We start from the raw sequence: 20,920 nt of genomic DNA, 5'->3' as shown, positions 1-20,920 counted from the left end.
GTACAAAAATACAAACTTTACCTGAAATTAATTAAAATTAAGAGAAAATAAAAAATAAAAAACAAATTTAGAAAATATAAAAATGTAAAAATTCAAATATTAATAAAACTATCACGATACTAAATTGATGTTACACTGGTAACATCTGGTAGTAAATTAAAACATGATTTTTGGACAACAAATATTTTAATTTAGTTTTGAAGAATCATAAAAGTGCATTTTCATAATACCCAATATATATATATATATATATATATTTATTTATTTATTTTTTTTTTTTTATTGTGTGAATGCAGAGGTTTAATCTCAGTCAAACTACAGTTGGGCTATTTTAGTAAAAATTAAAAAAACAAAACAAAAACGTGATAACATAATAGAAACATGATTTTTGATTTTATATATATATATATATGTATTTTTTTTTTTTTTTTTTTTTTTTTAACTGAACAATGGAAGGATTAAATCAAGTAGGCTTTGATGGAACAGTTATAATTTGTTTAATCAAACTTATGGCAATGGATTTATATTTCCAAATATCTTTTTTTCAGACAGATTTGGTTGATGTCGATTCTCTCTGAGCATTTGGACACTGGATCGCGTACACACGTCTAATGAAGCACCTTTTTCACAACATATCCTCCATTTACTCAGCATCTGACAACTTTTTGACGTCAAAATGGAAATCGGACAACTTCCAACGAAACCTGATAAACTGGGCTAATGAATAACCATTATTCATTCACAAAGACGGTTTAAAAATTAATGCATCATAGTTAGTACCCTCATTCTGTCAGCGCGCTCCAACTTGAGTCTATTTCCACTGAATCTTTAAACACGCGGGCGGCTTGTTTTCACGAGATCTCGAGATGCAGATTTAAGTGCAAACGCACGGTTACAGACACAATCGTACGTCTTTATCTGCCAATGTTTTGCCTCGAGCTCCTTACATTTGGTTCCCGACACACACGGCTCTTTGTATAGGTGGCGTATAGTTCACAAGCCATTTGACTCGAGCATTAGAGAGCTTATAAAAATTTCAGATGTTTAACGATATGCTTAATGTCTCCGGCTTTAGAAATAGCCACGTTTGCTTGCAGCTCCTTTAAACAAAGAAACCTTGAGCAGCCGAACGCATTAAACCCCAGACTGCCCGAGGGCGTAATAGCGTTTTCCTGCCAGGAAAGTCTCTGAAACGTAATGCCTTCAGAACGCCACTCCCATCATCCTTCATGTAACAAAAGAAATAAACACAAAACTCCAGTCTAGTACTGCTAACCGCATACAACATGGTGCTATAAGGAGTGAAAAACGTCTTTAGAAACAACAAGGACCAAATGAAAATCCAAAAAAATCGACCCCCGGCCCCGCGATCGTCATGAGATACGACGAGAGACACACACTGCGCCGGCAGAGGGGCGGAGCCTGCGTTCCGTATGCGCGAGGACGTCCTCTGATTGGTGGTTTGGGCGGAACAGGGCGGGACTCAGATCCTGCTGGAGTTCTTTGGGTTTCTGGTGCGGTTTGATTACATTCCCCGTATAAACGCTGAGAGAGTGTGTGAGTGTGTGGAAATGTGTGTGTCGAGGGGCCGAGGGCCTGAGCGCGTGTCTTTAGTCCAGCGGCTCCTGCTTTATCCTGATGGGCGTGTTCATGGATTGACTCCGCCTGTCCTCGCGACACAGGACGTACTCGCTGAATTGGGACGAGTCGACGCCGCCGCCGCAGGACGCAGCCACGCTGAAACCCTTCTGGAAGAGACGCTCCAACACCTGAAACACACACGCAGATGCTCAGTAAAATGTGAAATATTATTGTGATTTAAAATAGCTGTTTTCTATGTGAATATCTGTTAAAATGTAATTTATTCATGTGATCACAACTGAATTTTCAGCATCATTACTCCAGTCTTCAGTGTCACATGATCCTTCAGAAATCATTCTAATATGCTGATTTGCTGCTCAAGAAACATTTATGATTATTATCAATGTTGAAAACAGTTGTGCTGCCCAATATTTTTGTGGAAAATGTGCCTTTTTTTATTTTTTGGGATTCTTTGGTGAACAGAAAGTTCAAAAGAGAAGTATTTATTTAAAACAGAAATATCTTGTATCATTATAAATGTCTTTACTGTCACTGTTGATCAATTTAATGTGTCCTTGCTGAATAAAAGTATTAATTACTTTCATTAAAACACAAAAAAAAAAAAAAAAATGCATGAGCAAAAAGAGTAAAGGCAAAAAATAAAATAAATCAGACCATGAAATTGACAAAATACATGCATGAAACACCACTTCCCATGTGGCCAAAAATATACATAAAAAAAAAAAAAATATAAAAAAAAAAAAATAAAATAAAATAAAATAAAAAAATACAATGCTGCCCAAAATATATTGAAATATACTCTAAATATATGGTATAAACAGTTAAGCTAAACAAAATATATACATATATATATAAACTAAAAAACTTGAAAATATATTTTTCAAATATAGAATTATATATAAATAAATAAATATATCTGAAAAATTTCAAAATGTCAGTTGGTTTAGGTCAAGTGTAGAAAATATTTTCTCATTCTTATTTTACTCAAAAAATAAAATAAATCAGACCCTAAAATGGACAAAATACATGCATAAAATAAATTCTGGCCAAAATATAATATATTCTAAATATATGTTATAAACGGTTAAGCTAAACAATATTTTTTTAAATAGAAAAAAAATGTTTCATTTACCAAAATATACTTTAGGCTAAATGCAAATGTGGGTGAAAAAGTCTACTAGACATGTAAACTTGATTCATGATTTTATGATAATTAATGTTTTTTCACATATTGTAATTTTTATTATTATTGTACATATTAATATATTACATTGTTGTTATATACAACAAAAAAAGTTTTTCTTAAAATGTGATATGTGTGAATGCATATTGCGACCTTGGACCAGAAAAAACAGTCATAAAGGTTTTTTTGTTTTGTTTTGTTTTTCACCATCTGAAAGCTGAAATAATAAATAAGCTTTCCAGTGATGTATGGTTTGTTAGCATAGGAAAATATTCGGTCAAAATACAACTATACAAAAATTTAAATTAAAAACTTTAAAACACTTTTAAAGTTGTCCAAATGAAGTTCTTAGCAATGCACATTACACATTTTTTTTTTATTACAAATTTGTTTTTTGCCCATTTGTTTTATATTGTGAAATATATTTTTACTGTATGTGGTTTGTGTCTGTCCGAAGGTGGTTTATTTAGAGACTTGCTCAGAAACTCTAAACAAAGAGAGTACTATAATAAGAGTGTATATGAGCATGAAAAATGCTAATTATTCCTAACTTGCAGAAGTGAACCGGTGACTGCATTCGTATAAACCGCATGAACCCACAATCAGATTTTCCAGTTGTTCACGTGACTTTGGAAAACTGCTCTCACACAAACCAAACAAACTCTGAAGCTTAAAAATAAACCTGACATCAACCTCAATCATCTGAACCTGCTCTGTTTTACAGTTTGACAGCACTCTCCATTCAGTCTAAATCACATACATTAGACTCTCGTGTGAAAAAAATCTGATTCATGATGACATTAATGACACAACGGGAAGCGGGGATCTCTCACAGGAGCGTCACGTGCGTCTGACTCCTGGCAAAGACAATCCAGAACGGACGTTTGTCTCTCTGACAGACTCACAAACACACACACACACACACTCGTCCTGGAGAATCGGACATCCTGGAAAGATTCATTCAAAACTAAGAGATGATCCATTATACTTGTTTCATTGCTTTTTTAAGGACAAATTTCTGAAACATCCTCAAATATATTACTTTATTCCCTATACTACTTTATAACAGTTTTCAATGCCCATTACAATTTGAAAATGTCAAATGGTTTAGATCAAGTGTAGAAAATATTATTTTCTCATTCTTGTTTTCCACATTTGTAGGTTTGTAAGACATGCGTCTGTTAAATAAAAGAATGTAAATATTCAAATCAGTCACGTCAAACACACTACTGTTAAAAGGTTTTGGTTCAGTAAGAATTTTTTGAAAGAAATTAATACTTTTATTCATAAAAGATGGATTTAATTAATTATAAGGGACAGTAAAGACATCTATAATGTTACAAAAGATTTCTATTTCAAATAAATGCTGTTCTTTTGAACTTTGTTCATCCTGAAAAATAAAATGCATCACAGTTTCCACAAAAATATTGGGAAAATGTATGAAACATTATAAAATTATAAATCAAGATTCCATCTCTAGTAGACTTTTTTCACCCACGTTTGCATTTAGCCTAAAATATATTTTGGTTATATATTTGTATATTTTATATATATATTTTTTCTATTTTAAAAACATATTTTGTTTAGCTTCACTATTTGCAACAAATATTTTGAATATTTTTTTGGCCAGAATTGTATTTTTATTTTATTTTATTTTATTTTATTTTATTTTATTTTATTTTATTTTATTTTTTGGCCACATGGGAAGTACTGTTTCATGCATATATTTTGTACATTTTTGGGGTCTTTTTTATTTTATTTGTTCAGTAGTTTTGGATCAGTATGTTTATTTATTTATTTATTTTTTTATTTTTTATTAAAGTAATTATATTTTTATTCAGCAAGGATGCATTAAATTGATGAAAAGTGACATTTCCAATGTTACAAAATTTTAAATAAACGCTATTCATGAAAAAATGCATCACATTTTCCACAGAAATATTGGGCAGCACAGCTGTTTTCAACATTGCTAATAATCAGAAATGTTTCTTGAGAAGCAAATCAGCATATTAAAATGATTTCTGAAGGATCATGTGACACTGAAGACTGGAGTAATGATGCTGAAAATTCAGCTTTGATCATAGAAATAAATTGCATTTTAACAGATATTCACATAGAAAACAGCTATTTTAAATCATAATAATATTTCACATTTTTACAGTATTTTGATCAAATAAATGCAGCTTTGATGAGACTTCTTAAAAACCCCCAACTCTTAAACGGTACCGTATTTCATGTGTTTTTCGTACATGTTGTAGCTCATTTTGAAGTAAGACAAACAGCAGACCGGAGACGTGCTTGGTGATTTAATCTAGTTGTTTTTCAGCAGTAACTTCAGGAGAATCTGTCTGATGTCTCATAAACAACAACAGAACGGAGTTAAACATTCAGTAGACGAGTGACGGCCGTATTTAACTGCAGTATGAACAAACGTGTGTGTGTGTTAGTGTGTGTGTGTAAGCGGCTCTGTGTCGTGTATCTGGTACGTCTGTCAGTTTGATGGAGTTTCACCAGCGTCCGTGTTGATCCCGGTCCTCCATCACTGTGAGATATGGACGGAGCCGGACAGCTTCAGCTTTGGGACACTATGAGCGCATGTGTGCGTGTGTTTGTGTGTTGGCTAAATGTTTTTCCTCACTAAAGCGGTTCACGTGCGTGCTTTGCCCCGTCGCCGCTGTCATCCTCTCAGACTCCGTCAATCTCTCTCTGTCTCAGCGCAGGTGCTTTCACTTGCTCTTAAGTTCCAGACGTTCATTCATCTGCTGTGATTTCTCACTCTCAGCTGTTTATTAGTTTCTTCTCTCGCTTTTTCAAACTAAACTTTACTAGTTAGTATAGAGCAAACAGTTAGATTTTTATGTCTAGTGCACAAGTAGACGCAACAAAGCTGGAGTGTGCTTAACTGTATTGAAAGTGCACTTTTAGTGTACTTCAAATCTTAAAAGTATATTTAAAAATAAATGTATTGCAGATAATGTAATATTAATGAAATAAAAGCCCAGTTTGAATTATGTTTATTTTTGTATATTAAACAAAAAATGAGGATTTAAATGCTAGGAAATCATTTTTCACCTGGAAATTGCTAGTAAATTTCAAAAATAATTACAAAAATGTAGTTTTAATTGCAAATTTGAAAAAAGAACTGAAATTTTGACAAAAACAAAAAAAATACTAAAATTGAAATGCAAACAAAACCTAAAAATTCAAAATAAATTCAAAATTCAAAATTACAATAGTATCTCAGTGACACAAAAAATGGCAAAAAATGACAAGTAACACTGAATTAAACATGACATTTTGAAGTATAAAAACTGAAATGTTTTGTTTTAACTGCAAATTTGAAAAAAATAAAAATGTTGATTGTTTTTACAGGGTTCTGCCATTTTTCTCTCTCATTTTAAATATAAATATAAAACCCTATTTTATTTCAGCTATTTGCAAAGGCAACATTTTGATGTATTAAAATAAGTAAAACTAAACTGAAATAAACTAAACTGAAAAAAATTCTACAGACATATATTAAAACAAAAACAAAAGCACAATGAAAAATGCAAACCAAAAATATAAAAATATTAATAAAACATATAACAGCATCTCAGTGATACCAAAATAAAACTGTTTGAATTATTATTTTGTTTATTTTTGTACAATAAACTAAAAAAAAAATTGGATTTAAATGCTAGGAAACCATTTTTTCACTCAAGAAATTGCTAGTAAATTTCACAAAAAATTACAAAAAATGGCAAGTAACATTGAATTAAATGTGACATTTTGAAGTAGAAAGACTGAAATGTTTTGTTGTATTTTTGTTTTATTTACACTTTTTTTTTTTTACAGTATTCTGCCATTTTTTCCTCTCATTTTAAGCTTAAAATTGACCAAAATAATGAGATTTATGCTTAAAACAAGCATTCTGAAGCTAAACCTTACTATTGCAATTCTAGTATTGCAACAAAGCTGGAGTGTGCTTAATTATATTAAATGTGCACTTGTAGTGTACTTACAATCTTAAAAAGTATATTTTAAAAAAAAAACGTACTTGCAGATAATATAACATTAATGAAACAAAAGGCTCCTTAAGTGCACTTAAAAAATAAACACTTTCATGACCGTTTAAGTACATTAGTAAAAAGTGCACTTTATAATAAAATAATAAAAAGTAAAATTTTGCTTCATTTTTTATTTTTATATTTTCTGTTTTTATTTTAAAAGTAGCTAAAGTTTTAGTAATTTTGTGCCATTTTTGTCATTTATTATTATTGTTTTATTATTATTATTATTTACATGTTTATGTTTTAATTATTTTTTATTTCAGTTTTAATTGTAGTTATTTTAGTACATTATTTTAATACAACTAAAACAAACAAACAAAAAAAAATTTTTACTTTCTGTTTTGTTTTAACTATAATAACGCTGCTTTGAAATAATGTCAAATTAAAATTTGAAGTACATTTTAAATCATTGTTTTAATAATCTTTTGTCAGGCTTTAAACAAGTTTACTTATTTTAATGTGTTAAGCACATGCAAAGTATTAGAATTTTAACTGTAAAATTTTAATAATACACAAAGTTAACAAAATTACAAATATATATGGCATACAAGTTTAAACAGAAATGACATTAAAGTTTATTTAGTACACTTTAGTCAGTTCACTTTAACCTCATTTCAAAGAAAACAGAAGTAATAATGAATTTACATATAAAGATTAACTTAAATTTTACTTAAGTGGTTCAATAGTGCTCTTAAGTTCAAATAATTGCATTTAATATATATTTAAACTAATACATTTTCATTAATTGCAACTAACATGCAATATAGTGTGTGAAAACATGAGTTCAGTTCTCACTTAAGCATATTCTTTTAAAATACATTATTTCCATGTTAAGTAAAGGGTGTTTTCTAGCATATTTATTTCTTGTTACAAATCAGGTTTTATGATCATATTGAGGACCTTTAGTCACATGTAATGAAGTCAAACCCCACACACTTCAAACAAACACACAAACTGGTTTAAGTCTCCTAATGAGCGCCGTCTCTGACTGTCTGAGGTGAGGTGTGGCTGTGAAGTCGCCTGCAGTGACGTTTCCAGCCAGTAACCAGATCAGAGCTGTATTGTGTCGTACAGTGAGACAGGATTACTGTATCATTCACACAATAATGAGTCAACCTACAGGAGTGTCATGTTTAAAATCATTTTGGTAAAAAGAAAACACACCCTTTCCACCTACATCCACCCAACTGGGCTGCCCGCCTAAAAAGACTAAAGTCAGTCGGAAACAAGCAACACTCGCAATTGATGCAATAATCAATAAGAAGCACACTGCAAAAAATAATCTTCTTCATCATCAAAAAAATGCATTTACCTGAAAAACTAAATTGTAATAGGAATAAGACTTGTTTCTGAACTAAAACTAAAACTGCAACTAAAATTAAAACCATAAAAAAACATTAACCGAAATAAAAAAATATTAAAACATTTTTATTTTGGCTTTGCAAAGGCAACATTTTTAGTTTTATTAGTTTAATTTGATGCATTAAAACAACTAAAACCAAAGTGAAATAAAAATGAATAAAGAAAGATATATATAAACTACTAAAAAAAGACAAAAACACAACAAAAACAAATTTAATAAAAATGTAACTAAATTAAAACGCAAACAAAAACCTAAAAAATCTAAATATTAATTAAAAAAAAAAAATCACAATAGTATCTCAGTGACACTAAAATAACTCTGTTTGGATTCTTATAGTTCATTTTTGTGCATTAAACTAAAAAAAGGGGATTTAATTGCCAGTAAACCATTGCTAATAAATTTCACAAATAGTTACAAAAAATGGCATTAAATTAAACATGACATTTTAAAGTAGAAAGACTGAAATGTTTAAAATAAAAAAATGCTAAAATTATAATGCAAACAAAAGCCTAAAAATCCAAAATATTAATAAAAAATTACAATAATATCTCAGTGACACTGAACACTGAATTATTATTGTTTATTTTTGTTCATTACACTAAAAAAAGAGGATTTAAATGCTTGGAAAACTTTTTTACTCAGAAATTGCTATTAAATTTCACAAATAATTACAAAAAAAGGCAAGTAGCACATTGAATTAAACATGACATTTCAAAGTAGAAAGACTGAAATGTTTAGTTTAATTGCAATTAAAAAAGAGGACATTTAGACAAAAACAACACATTTACTAAAAAAAATTACTAAAATTGAAATGCAAACAAAAATTCAAAATATTAATAGAAAATTACAATAATATCTCAGTGACACTAAAATAACACTGTTTGAATTATTATTGTTTATTTTTGTACATTAAACTAAAAAAGTGAGGATTTAAATGCAAGGAAACCATTTTTCATTTAGAAATTGCTGGTAAATTTCACAAATAATTACAAAAAATGACAAGTAACACTGAATTAAACATGACGTTTTGAAGTATAACAACTGAAATGTTTTGTTTTATTTTTGTTTTACAGTGTTGTTGTCTTGTTTTTGAACTCAGGGTTATTATAGTTAACTAAAACTAAAACTGAAACTAAAATAAAAACCATTAAATTTTAATAAAATAAAGATTAACTGAAATAAAATTAAATATAAAAATTATAAAAATATATATAAAAATATATAAATTATTTCAGCTATTTGCAAAGGCAACATTTCTCATTTTATTTAAAAAATAACACTAAAACTAAACTGAAAAACTGAAAAAGTCTCTTATGCTCATCAAGGCTGCATTTATTTGATTAAAAATATAGAAAAAAACAGTAATATTGCAAAATGTTTTTACAATATAAAATAATGTTTTTTATTTTAACATGCTTTAAAATAGAATTTATTCCTGTGATGGAAAGCTGAATTTTTATCAGCTGTTACTCCAGTCTTAAGTGTCACATGATCCTTCAGAAATCATTCTAATATGCAGATTTATTATTAGAATGATCAATGTTGGATAATATCAACAGTTGTGCTGCCAAATATTTTTTGGAACCTGTGTTTTTTTTTTTCAGGATTCTTTCATGAATAACAAGTTTAAAAAGTACAGTGTTTATTCAAAATATAAATATTTTATAACAATGTAAATTATTTATTATGAACTTTTAATAAACTTTTAATTATTAACTTAATACATCCTCGGTGAAGTATTAATTTCTTAAAAAAAAAAAAAAAGAAAGAAACAATAAAAATGTACTGACCCCAAACTTTTGAACGGTAGTGTATATTAAAACAAAAACTATTAAAAAAGACAAAAGCACACAAAAATGTAACAAAAATTAAAATGCAAAGTATAACAACTGAAATGTTTTGTTTTATTTTTGCTTTAAAATACACAGACATCAACATTATTCTGTCTCATTTCACATATCTAAAACAGCATTTTATTACTAAAGCAATAAGGATGCATTGTGAAAAGATCAAAATGATTCAATACAGTGGACGAGCACTGGAGAAATGTTTATTGTAAATATATTTCATCCATTACTGAGTGCTTTAGCCATTTTTTGTGTGTTTATGGTACGTTTATGCGTATTGGAGCATTGCATCATTAGCAGAGCAACAGCGGAGTCTCTCGTGGCCTTTTACAAGAGATGCATGTTAAAGTTAGCAGCAAACGAGCTCCTGTCGGAAACCAAAAGACCCGCTTCGTCGCTTCACAGAAACCCACTAGTTTTGCAAAAGAAATAAGAGCTGGAGCGAGCAAACAAAGAGAGGGCAGACGGAAAGGGACACGCTCTTACTGGAAACGCGGAAAGAAAATGTTGTGTTAGTTGATGCAGCCAATTAATTATATTGCAAGCCATTTAGAAATCTATAAAAGAAGCATAAAGGGGTTGAGGCTGTTTGAGAAAGTGTAAGTATGGTATTAAAAAATGCAATACGTGTATTTCAACCGCTCTGGGCGCTGTTACGTTGGGAGTCTTTTTTAAAAGGGAAGCGCTGTGTCTTAAAAAGGAGAAACGTGTAAATTATGCATTTCATTTTCTAGCCTCTCTTTTCTTCTCGCTCTTGCTTTTTGTTTTTGAGGGGGTGAAAAAATAAGGGTGCACATGAAAAGCCGTTTTTTCACGCGTTTTGCTCGACCCTGAGGGGGCGCTGGTTAGTTGCGGACAGGTGCGTGTATTAAAGTGTGTCTGAAATACAGCTTGAGCCTTGTTTTTGTTAATATAGATGGTATGATACATAACATACAACTGTGGAAGTAGAAATTGTAAACTGTGAACCCAATAACACTCACCTACCAAATCAAATATCACCTTTAGAGATCTTATATGTTTATAGACGCATTATCAACCAATTATGCATTGGCAGATGCTTTTATCCAACATGACCTACAATGCAATGATCAGAGACATCTGTCTGACAAATACACAAACCAACAATTAAAAAGTGGTGCAACGCGTGCAAAAGTAAACAACTCCACGTAGTAGTAGTCCGACTACTCTCCAAAAATATCATGCACATACAAACACTGGGAAAATAGTTTGCTTTATATTTGATTACTTTTCTGAACTGAATGAAAAATACGTATAGGTAAAGGTCACTAAATATAAAAATAAAAATATAACCATTGATTAATATATATATTATATATAGATATATTAAAGTATAAAAAAATCAAATTTTTACATATTTGTTTATTTATTTTTTAGCAGCAATGCATTTTAGGATTGCCTTACCCATGTATGCATACTTCTTAATTTTATTTTATTTTATTTTATTTTATTTTATTTTATTTTATTTTATTTTATTTTATTTTATTTTATTTTATTTTATTTATTTTATTTTATTTTATTTTATTTTATTTTTTGCCACATGGGAAGTACTTCTTAAATTTATTTTATTTATTTTTATTCATTTAATTTATATTTATTTATTTTTCTCTTTTTTCTGTTTTGCTCTTGCTCTTTTTATATTTAGCCAGATTTTTTATTTTTTATTTTTTTGGCCATATGGGCAAATATTTATTTATTTTAATTTATATTTATAAAATAAATATAAATAAATAAAAAATATATTATTAATAAATAAATATAAATTAAAATAAATCAATATTTGCCCATATGGCCAAAAAAAAAAAAAAAAAAAAAAAAAAAAAAATCTGGCTAAATATAAAAAGAGCAAGAGCAAAATAGAAAAAAGAGCAAAATAAATAAATATAAATTAAATGAATAAAAATAAATAATATAAGTTTAAGAAGTACTTCCCATTTTTGCAAAAAATAAAATAAAATAAAATTATTATAATTAATATTAAATATTTTTATTAAATAAAATAAAATAAAATTTAGCCAGATTTTTTTTTTTTTTTTTTTTTTTTTTTTTTTTTTGGCCATATGGGCAAATATTTATTTATTTTAATTTATATTTATTTATTGTGCTCTTTTATTTGTTTTCTATTTTGCTCTTTCTCTTTGTATGTTTAGCCAGATTTTTTTTTGCCATATGGGAATCACTTCTTAATTTTTTTTATTTATTTATTTTAATTTATGTGATTTTATATTTATTTATTTTGCTCATTTATTTGTTTTCTATTTTGCTCTTGCTCTTTTTATATTTAGCCAGATTTTTTTTGTTGCCATTTGGGAAGCACTTGTTAAATTCATTTAATTTATTTAATTTTATATGTATTTATTTTGCTCTTTTAAATGTTTTCTGTTTTGCTCTTGCTCTTTTTATATATAGCCGTTTTTGTTTTTTTGCCACATGAGAAGCACTTCTAAAATATATTTTATTTAGTTATTTATTTTTTTTATTTATTGTATTTTATATTTATTTATTTTGCTCTTGCTCTCTTTAGCTGGCTCATACATTTATATCGTTTTATGAAATATACATATTTAAAATACACATACTTTTTTATTTTTAAAAAGTTACATATATATGATATGATATAAATTATATATACGTTTCTTAAAAATATTTAAGTCATAGCAAAGGTATTTAAAATATTTAAAACCATTTCTATTTCAAATAAATACAGTTCTTTTAAACTTTCTATTAATCAAAGAATCCTTAAAAAATAAGATGCATCACAGTTTCTAGAAAAATATTGGGCAGCACAACTGTTTTTAACATTGCTATTAATCATAAATGTTTCTTGAGCAGCAAATCAGCATATTAGAATGATTTCTGAAAGATCATGTGACACTGAAGACTGGAGTAATGATGCTGAAAATTCAGCTTTGATCACAGAAATAAATTACATTTTAACATAGATTCATATAGAGAACAGTTATTTTAAATTGTAATAATATTTAACATTTTTTGATCAACTAAATCAACTAGTGTATATGTACAGTGATGCATAATAATTATACTGATTTTTCTAAACACGGCCCACTAAATAAACACGCCTCCACTGAGCAGATTATAGTGTGATAGCGTGATGTTAAACATGCAGGAATAAAGCCACCTGAATGAAATTACCCATGTGATGTCTCAAACAGATAAGAGCAGCCCCATTAGCGACTGTAAAGCAGCAAATTGCATTACCTGCACCGAGTTCAGTCTGCAGTAGCCGTTCAGGGGGAAGCGGATGACGTGGGTCGGGTCCTGGTTCCAGCCAGCGTTGACCGAGTTACACATGACGTCACCGGTCTCGGGGAAGATCTCCTCGATGAGCACCTTCTCCCCGCTGAGGGCGATCCGCTCGCCCAGGTCAGGGGTCACGCGGACGACCAGGCAGTCGCAGGGCTGCGCAAGACGCCTCTGCTCCCGCTCCTGCTTCCACCGCTCCAGCTCCTTGATCATGGGGGTCAGCTGGTAATAACGCGCCTCCTCGTACAGGAGATTGAAGTCCTGAACAGACAGACGGACACATTATTGATCAAAAGTGAAAATATTGTGCAGCACAACTGTTTTCAACACTGATAATAATCAGAAATGTTTCTTGAGCGGCAAATCAGCATATTAGAATGATTTCTGAAGGATCATGTGACACTGAAAATTGGAGTAATGATGCTGAAAATTCAGCTTTGATCACAGAAATAAATTACATTTTACTATATATTCACATAGAAAATGGTTATTTTTAATTGCAATAATATTTAATATTTTTACTGTATTTTTAATCAAATAAATGCAGCCTTGGTAAGCAAAAGATTTCTTTAAAAAAAAAAAAAAAATCTTACAACCCCAAACTTTTGAATGAAAGTGTAAATATACTAATATATTTTGTATATAAAAAATAAAAATATAAATGTATATACATATATTCACTTTTTTAAGTAAATGTAGATATTTTTACTGGAAAATGAGACAAGAAATTCATTTTTTGTTGTATGCCAGCAGAAAATTTGTTTAAAATATATATATTTAATTTATTTAACATTTAACATTCCACATCTCAGCACAAAAACACTACAGAAAATTATTTTTCAGTTAGTAATTTTGTCTTGTTTTCTTGGACAAATATCTAGGCATTCTTCATTTAAGATACATTAATTTGAGGAAGCAAAATATCTAGATATTAAGCCTTGTTTTGTAAAAAAAAAAAAAGAATTTATACTTAAAACAAGACCACTTTTTCTGTTTTAATTTAAATATTTTTTCTGTTTCTGTTTTATTTATTTATTTATAAAATATCTAAAATAAAATATATATTATTTTAATATATTTATTTTTTTATACTTTAATATATCTTGTATATTAACATTTTATTTTTTATTTTTTATAAATTGTTTTTGTTTTTTAAGCACAAACCTAATACAAGTTTGCTTGATTTATACTTTAAAAAATGTACAAAATGTCAAGGGGAGAAAAAAAAACTTAATTCGGGATATTTTAGGAGTAATATCCAAGAAAAAGTTGCATGAAGCATAAATAACAAAACCATTAAAATGTAAAAACACTCAGGTGCAGGTCATACAATAAACGTCGGCTCCTGTAACTAAGACATCACTTTATTTCCTTCTTTCAACAGTTGAAATGTAATTCACAGTCTTTAGAATTTTGATAGAAATAATAAACCAATTCACAAACCACAAAACCAACAAAGACTAAAAACACAATGGAATCAGACTGCATCCATAAAATAAACAATAAATAATGTGCATAAATGCATTCAAATCCTAGTTTCAGATTAAAATACACAAAATAATTATACATTTTAAAGAATGATATTTTAATGGCCTTTTTAATGGCCAATGAATATATACTAAATGTTTAAACTTTTTTTTAAATTTTGATGCATATTGATAAGCAAATGCATCTTGATTTAAGAATATTTAGATATTTGTGCTGGAAAATAAGACAAAATACTGTGGAAAAAATATTTTTTTACAGTGAAGAAGCAGAATTTGTTTAAAATGCATGCAATATATGTTTTACAAATTATTTCAGATTGTTTGAAAACAATATTTCCATGAATATATATGAAGAGCTCATTTGCAAAAACAGATAACTCCGTTTTTAACCTTTTTTTTTTAAATCATGTTTTTTCATTGTGCATTCCAATTAATCTCAGTCAAACTGCAGTTTGATCAGGTAAAAAATAACAAATAAATAAAAGACAAACCTGTAATAAACAAATTCATAAAATAAGCAATAAATAATATGCATAAATGCATTCAAATCCTACAGTTTTAGGTTAAAATCTACATAATAATATTTTTTTGTAAAAATAATATACTGTCTTTTTAATAGAAAATAAATATATACTAAATGTTTACACTTTTCTTAATTTTGATACATATTGATAAGTAAATGTATCTTGGTTTAAGAATATTTAGATATTTGTACTGGAAAATAAGACAAAATATTGTGGAAAAAAAATATTTTTTTACAGTGAAGAAGCAGAATTTGTTTAAAATGCATGCAATATATGTTTAAAAAATGATTTTAGACTGTTTGAAAACAATATCTTCATGAATATATACACATACTATGGTCAGGACATGTTTTTAACCTCATGTGGATGTTTCTCTTTTCTTTTTGCCTATGTGTAGATGTTTACACTTTCTAAATAAAATAAGAGTAGCGTTTCCCCATGCAAAATTGCAGGAGAAGTTGCACTCTGAAGCGGATGAGCGATAGCGATGCCATTACCGCCAAATCCGCTAATAAAGCAACAAAACAAATAAATCCATAAATAAAAGCCAGCGAGTGAATGAATCTTTAAAAAGCAGTGCGGTCGGGGTGCAGGGTGGCATGTTTCGCTCAGAGGGGTATCAGCGGCGCCCGCGGGGCAACAGTCAAGACGTTTGGCAGGATCTCATGTGCTCGTTGGAGCCCGTCAGTGACGGAGCTCCAGGCTTCAGCGTTTCTTTATCCAGGCAGACAACAGCAGACTGCCAAACGCTCGCTCTCTTCCTCTCGGGGATGTCTTGCCAGGGGTTTTTTGCCCCTTTCGCTTTTCCCTTAATTTCCCACAAGTCCAGATGGTACTATTCTTCCTCGACTCTCCATCACGGAGCGGGAGGAGCCGAGGTGTGGATGAGGGAGGAAAATGTTGGAGTTCATCTGAGGATATGGCTTTGTGTGCAATGTCTGCAGAGTAATCTGCATAAAGATTGATATAAACAGTCATCAAGTGCACACAGCCTGAATGGTAACTAAACTACATGAGTAATCGTACACACGGTTGCTTTGTGTTTCGCTGCACAAAACAGACAGAGAAGGATCAGCCGTACGACACAGACTGTACTACGTTATCGCACGGCACTATGAGTTGCAAATTCAACTTTATCAACCTATATACAATATACTCCAGTTCTATATACTATTTAGCAAATCTCAGCTGCTTGATTGTTTACATTCTCACAAAATGTAATTATATTATTGGCCAGCTCCAATTAGACTCTAAGGCACGAAGGTATTTAGATATTATAAACAATAATATCATGATTTTCTGTAGAGCTGCTTTGAAAACAAAGTGTATTTTGAAAGTGCTATACAAATAAATTTGACTTGCTAATTTATATTATTTATAATTAATATAATTAATATAAAATGTATTTAACATTGCACATTTCAGCACAAAAACACTGCAAAAATGGTTTTCTATTAAAAAAATGGTATTTCTATCCTGTTTTCCTGTACAAATATCTAGGCATTCTTCATTCAAGATATATTAATTTGAGAAGCTAAATATAAAGATAAAAAGAATCAAAATTGAGTTAATACCTAAAACGAGACAAAAAAAAAAATCTTCTAACAGAGCTAGAAAAATTACGTTGTTTTCCCTTTATTAAGTTTATTTTATTTTATTTTATTCAGAAACTGAGACTCATGTCATTAACAATATCTAACGTAGTTTCACTTTTTAAATAATTGTATATATATTTTCTGTAAAACAAGGAAAAAATACTAAGGAAGTAATCCATTAAAATTGCAAAATAATTATTAATATTAACTAATAATATAATGTTTTTAACTGGCAATAAATATATACTATATGTTTACACTTTTCTTACATTTACTTGATATTTTTTTCAGACAACAACTTGATGTACTAAAATAACTAAAATTAAATAAAATTTAATAAAAAAAAAAAAAAATAAAAAAAATTATTTACTTAAAATATGAATAAAAACCATAATACAAAAACATACAACAAAATGACTAAAACTATAATTAAAACAAAAAAATATATAAAAACAAAAATTTAAATATTAATCAAAAACTGACAATGCTAAAATAACTAAAATAAAAACTAATTAAAATAAATAAATAAATAAATAAATAAAAACTAACTTAAAATATTAATAAAAACTATAATACTAAGACAACAGAGTTTAACATGATGTAAAAAAACACTAAAACACTAGACATGTAAAGGCATTTTTTTTAGATATTTAGACATTTAGATAAAAAAAACAAACTAATAAAAATGACAAAAATATACAACAAAATGACTACAACTACGCTAAAATAACTAAAATAAAAATGTATAAAAATGAATAAAAAAAAAACAAAAACATACAAATAAATATACTTTTATTAATAAAACTATAATAATATCTCAATAACACTAAGATAAGTTTTTATGTGATTTAATTAAAAAAAAAACTATAACTGAAATAAAAGTGAATAAAAATGTTTTAGACATATTTAGACAAAAACATCCAACAAAATGACTAAAACAGAAAATATGAAAACATTTAAAATATTAACTAAAACTGGCAATGAGCTATTCTTAATGCATCTTGATTTTATAGTATTTAGATATTTGCACTGAAAACAAAAAGATGAAATAAAATATGTATAAAATGCGTCCAATAAAAGTTTTAAAAAATAATTTATATTGTTTGAAAACACTGTAAGTGGATATTATAAGGGGAAAAAATATTAATTAATATAACTACGGTCTGGACGCATTTGTAACCTCCATACGTGAATATTTAGGTGCTCTTTTCTTTTTGCCCATGTCTTTTTTCCTTTCTTTTGCCCTTCACAGTGCAGATGACAAAATGCATGTGGTGCATCATCGCCGGAGGGAACGCCGAGGTATTAAAAGATGCGCCTGGGTCTCTGTTTTTAACAGGACTCGTTCTCTAAAGCTCCTCTTACAGACTAGCCTCATACAACATGACGAAGAGCCCGATACAAGAGAGGTGAAGAAAGAAAGCGAGATAGAAAGACAGACGATTCGCCAGCCTGAATTCCCATGTTCGGGCGATCCGACAGGCCTGTTGTGATCCAAAATAATGATCTTACTCTGCTGCCCACCGGCAAGACAACATCTCACAGACAGACAGAGAGAGAGAGACACAGATATTCCCTCGTCTCCATCTAATACGTATAAGAGATGACCATTTCTCTTTGATTTTGTCAAACACATGCTGATGCAGAGGTCAGATCGTATATGAACACAAACCTTGGAATCCAAAGCGACTGTCTTACGTACTGAATCATCAGTGCTATTCTAAAATCAAAAGATCATTCATTCATTAAAATGCTACCAGTGGTCGCAGAACTTTGAGAAATGACGTTAAAGTCGAACAGCAGCAGCAGCATTATGCTTTATTTACTCCAGCAGCTTAGCAACTGATAATCTCTGGTACAAATGATGCTTTTTCCACTGACAGATGCAAAACATATTCCGCTTGAGCTCCACGTTCACATTGATTTAGCGAAACGTACGCCACCGCGGGCTATGACAGTCACGATGCCTCACAGATAAAGACACGCTTAACACCGCCGGCTGCCGCTCGCATTTCTGTCTGATTTCACACACGCTGATCAGCAGATCAAACCGCTCCAAACTGGGCTCTTTGTCTGACTCCAGAGAGGAAAACAAAGTGAATCCAGATCAACATTAAAAGATGTAAAAGTAGGCGTGAATATATATAAGTAAATATAAATATACAAATAATGTACTCACCCCCTTGTCATCCAAGATGTTCATGTCTTTGTCTTCGGTCCTATGGTTTTTGAGGAAAGCATATCAAGAATTTCCTTCATTGGTGACCCGAACTTCCAAAATTAGTTTAAACGCAGCTTCAAAAGGCTCTAAACGATCCCAGCCGAGGAAGAAGGGTCTTATCTAGCGAAACGATCAGCCATTCTTTTCGTAAAATAAAATTTGTGTACTTTTTAAGCACAAAAGCTCGTATAGCACAGGCTCCGGGATGCGCGACCACGATGCTACGAATTAATAATGGGTCGTTCTTGAACGATTCGTTCATTTTGAACAAATCTTTAATGTGACTCGGGAAGAACGAGTCGTCTCGGGGAGTGATTCGTACAGTCGCGCATGCGCAACATCCTATTAGGTTTTGTGCTGGAATTAGTTCACCTGTTTCGAGTCTTTGGGTTTTCGAGTGGTTCGTTCATCTTATGGGGCTGTCACGTGATGAACGAACGACTCAAACCCGAAAACTTGTCAGATAAGTGGTGAGGTGAGCTAATCATAGACTAAAGACCCAGGTAAACAATGAATGAATCTTTTCTGTTTCTTATAGCATTACAGTTTTGTCTTGTTTGTGTTGTGATCAACGTTTGTGTAAGCAGTAGATGTGTTAGGGAAGTAACATGTAACATTTGAATTATATTTTGCTAAAATGAACGAAATGACTCGAAAAAAGATTCGTTCATTTTGCTGAACGAGACTCAAAGGTCCGAGTCGGTAAAATGATCCGAACTTCCCATCACTACTACGAATCACGAGTTCACAAGTTCATCGTGTATGGCGAAAAACTCATTTTATTTTCTCCTACAACTTGTACCTTTTTGTATGTAAACAGCGTTTGACTTACTTGCACTTTCTTAGTCTTTGCGCGTTCGCTTTGTAAACACTGGGTCTGTAGTTCGGCGTGACCTTTTGACGTGATTCAATAATACATAGCGTCGTGGACGCGCATCCCAGAGCCTGTGCTACACCAGCTTTTGTGCTTAAAAAGTATACAAATTTGTATTTTCCGCAAAAAATGGCTGATCGTTTCGCTAGATAAGACCCTTCTTCCTCGGCCGGGATCGTTTAGAGCCTTTGAAGTCGCATTTAAACTACATTTTGAAAATTAAAAAACGGGGCACCAATGAAGTCCATTATATGGAGAAAAATCCTGAAATGCTTTCCTCAAAAACCATAATTTCTTCACGACTGAAGACATTAAGACATTAACATCTTGGCTGACAAGGAGGTGAGTAAATTATTTGTGAATTGTTGTTCTGGAAGTGGACTTCTCCTTTAACATTCATCTATGTACAATAATATTGCACTGTGGGCGGAGCTACCAAATACAACAGCAATATAAACCAAGCGACAAACAACATGTCCTGACGTTCACTGCTTTTCATGATGGTTAAAACAAAAACTCAGAATCGCATGAATGAGTGGTTACTGCAACTCACATTTCCATTTAGCACAACTGTGACTGTTAATGACCTGCTACATTTGCCAAAATGTGTAATATACAAACATGATCACTATTACAGGAAAGAAAAATCACAAAACAGATCTCTCCAATATGACCTCGACTTTCCATTTTCAGTGTTAGGAATGAACTGTTGTCGACAACTAAAACTGGATTAAAAATGCAAATAATTTATCAAAAATCCAAATAATTAATTTATTTCCAAGCTTATAACTGAATGTCACTTGCTAAATTAACGTAATGCATTGAGCTGGATTTTTATAATTAACAGAAAAACAATAAATAAATAAATAAAGTTACTTAAAATAAAA

At 30.1% G+C, this 20,920-nt stretch overlaps 1 protein-coding gene across 3 annotated transcripts in view; it reads right to left on the bottom strand.

The window, feature by feature from the left end:
• Positions 1–494: 494 nt before the first annotated feature.
• The window catches only part of kctd15b (potassium channel tetramerization domain containing 15b), a 34,987-nt gene continuing 14,561 nt past the window's right edge, over positions 495–20,920 (bottom strand). For all 3 annotated transcript variants that reach the window (XM_051134440.1, XM_051134439.1, XM_051134438.1), the window contains 2 exons: positions 13,288–13,593; positions 495–1,769 (listed from right to left, as the gene is read on the bottom strand). In XM_051134440.1, the coding sequence (XP_050990397.1) occupies positions 1,611–1,769; positions 13,288–13,593 (465 nt within the window). In that variant the 3' untranslated portion in view covers positions 495–1,610. The remainder of the gene's footprint in view (positions 1,770–13,287; positions 13,594–20,920) is intronic.

Source organism: Labeo rohita, chromosome 18, assembly GCF_022985175.1.
Source record: "Labeo rohita strain BAU-BD-2019 chromosome 18, IGBB_LRoh.1.0, whole genome shotgun sequence".
Lineage (NCBI taxonomy): Eukaryota > Metazoa > Chordata > Actinopteri > Cypriniformes > Cyprinidae > Labeo > Labeo rohita.
Note: the sequence above shows the minus strand (reverse complement) of the source record. Positions and strands in the feature narration are given on the sequence as shown.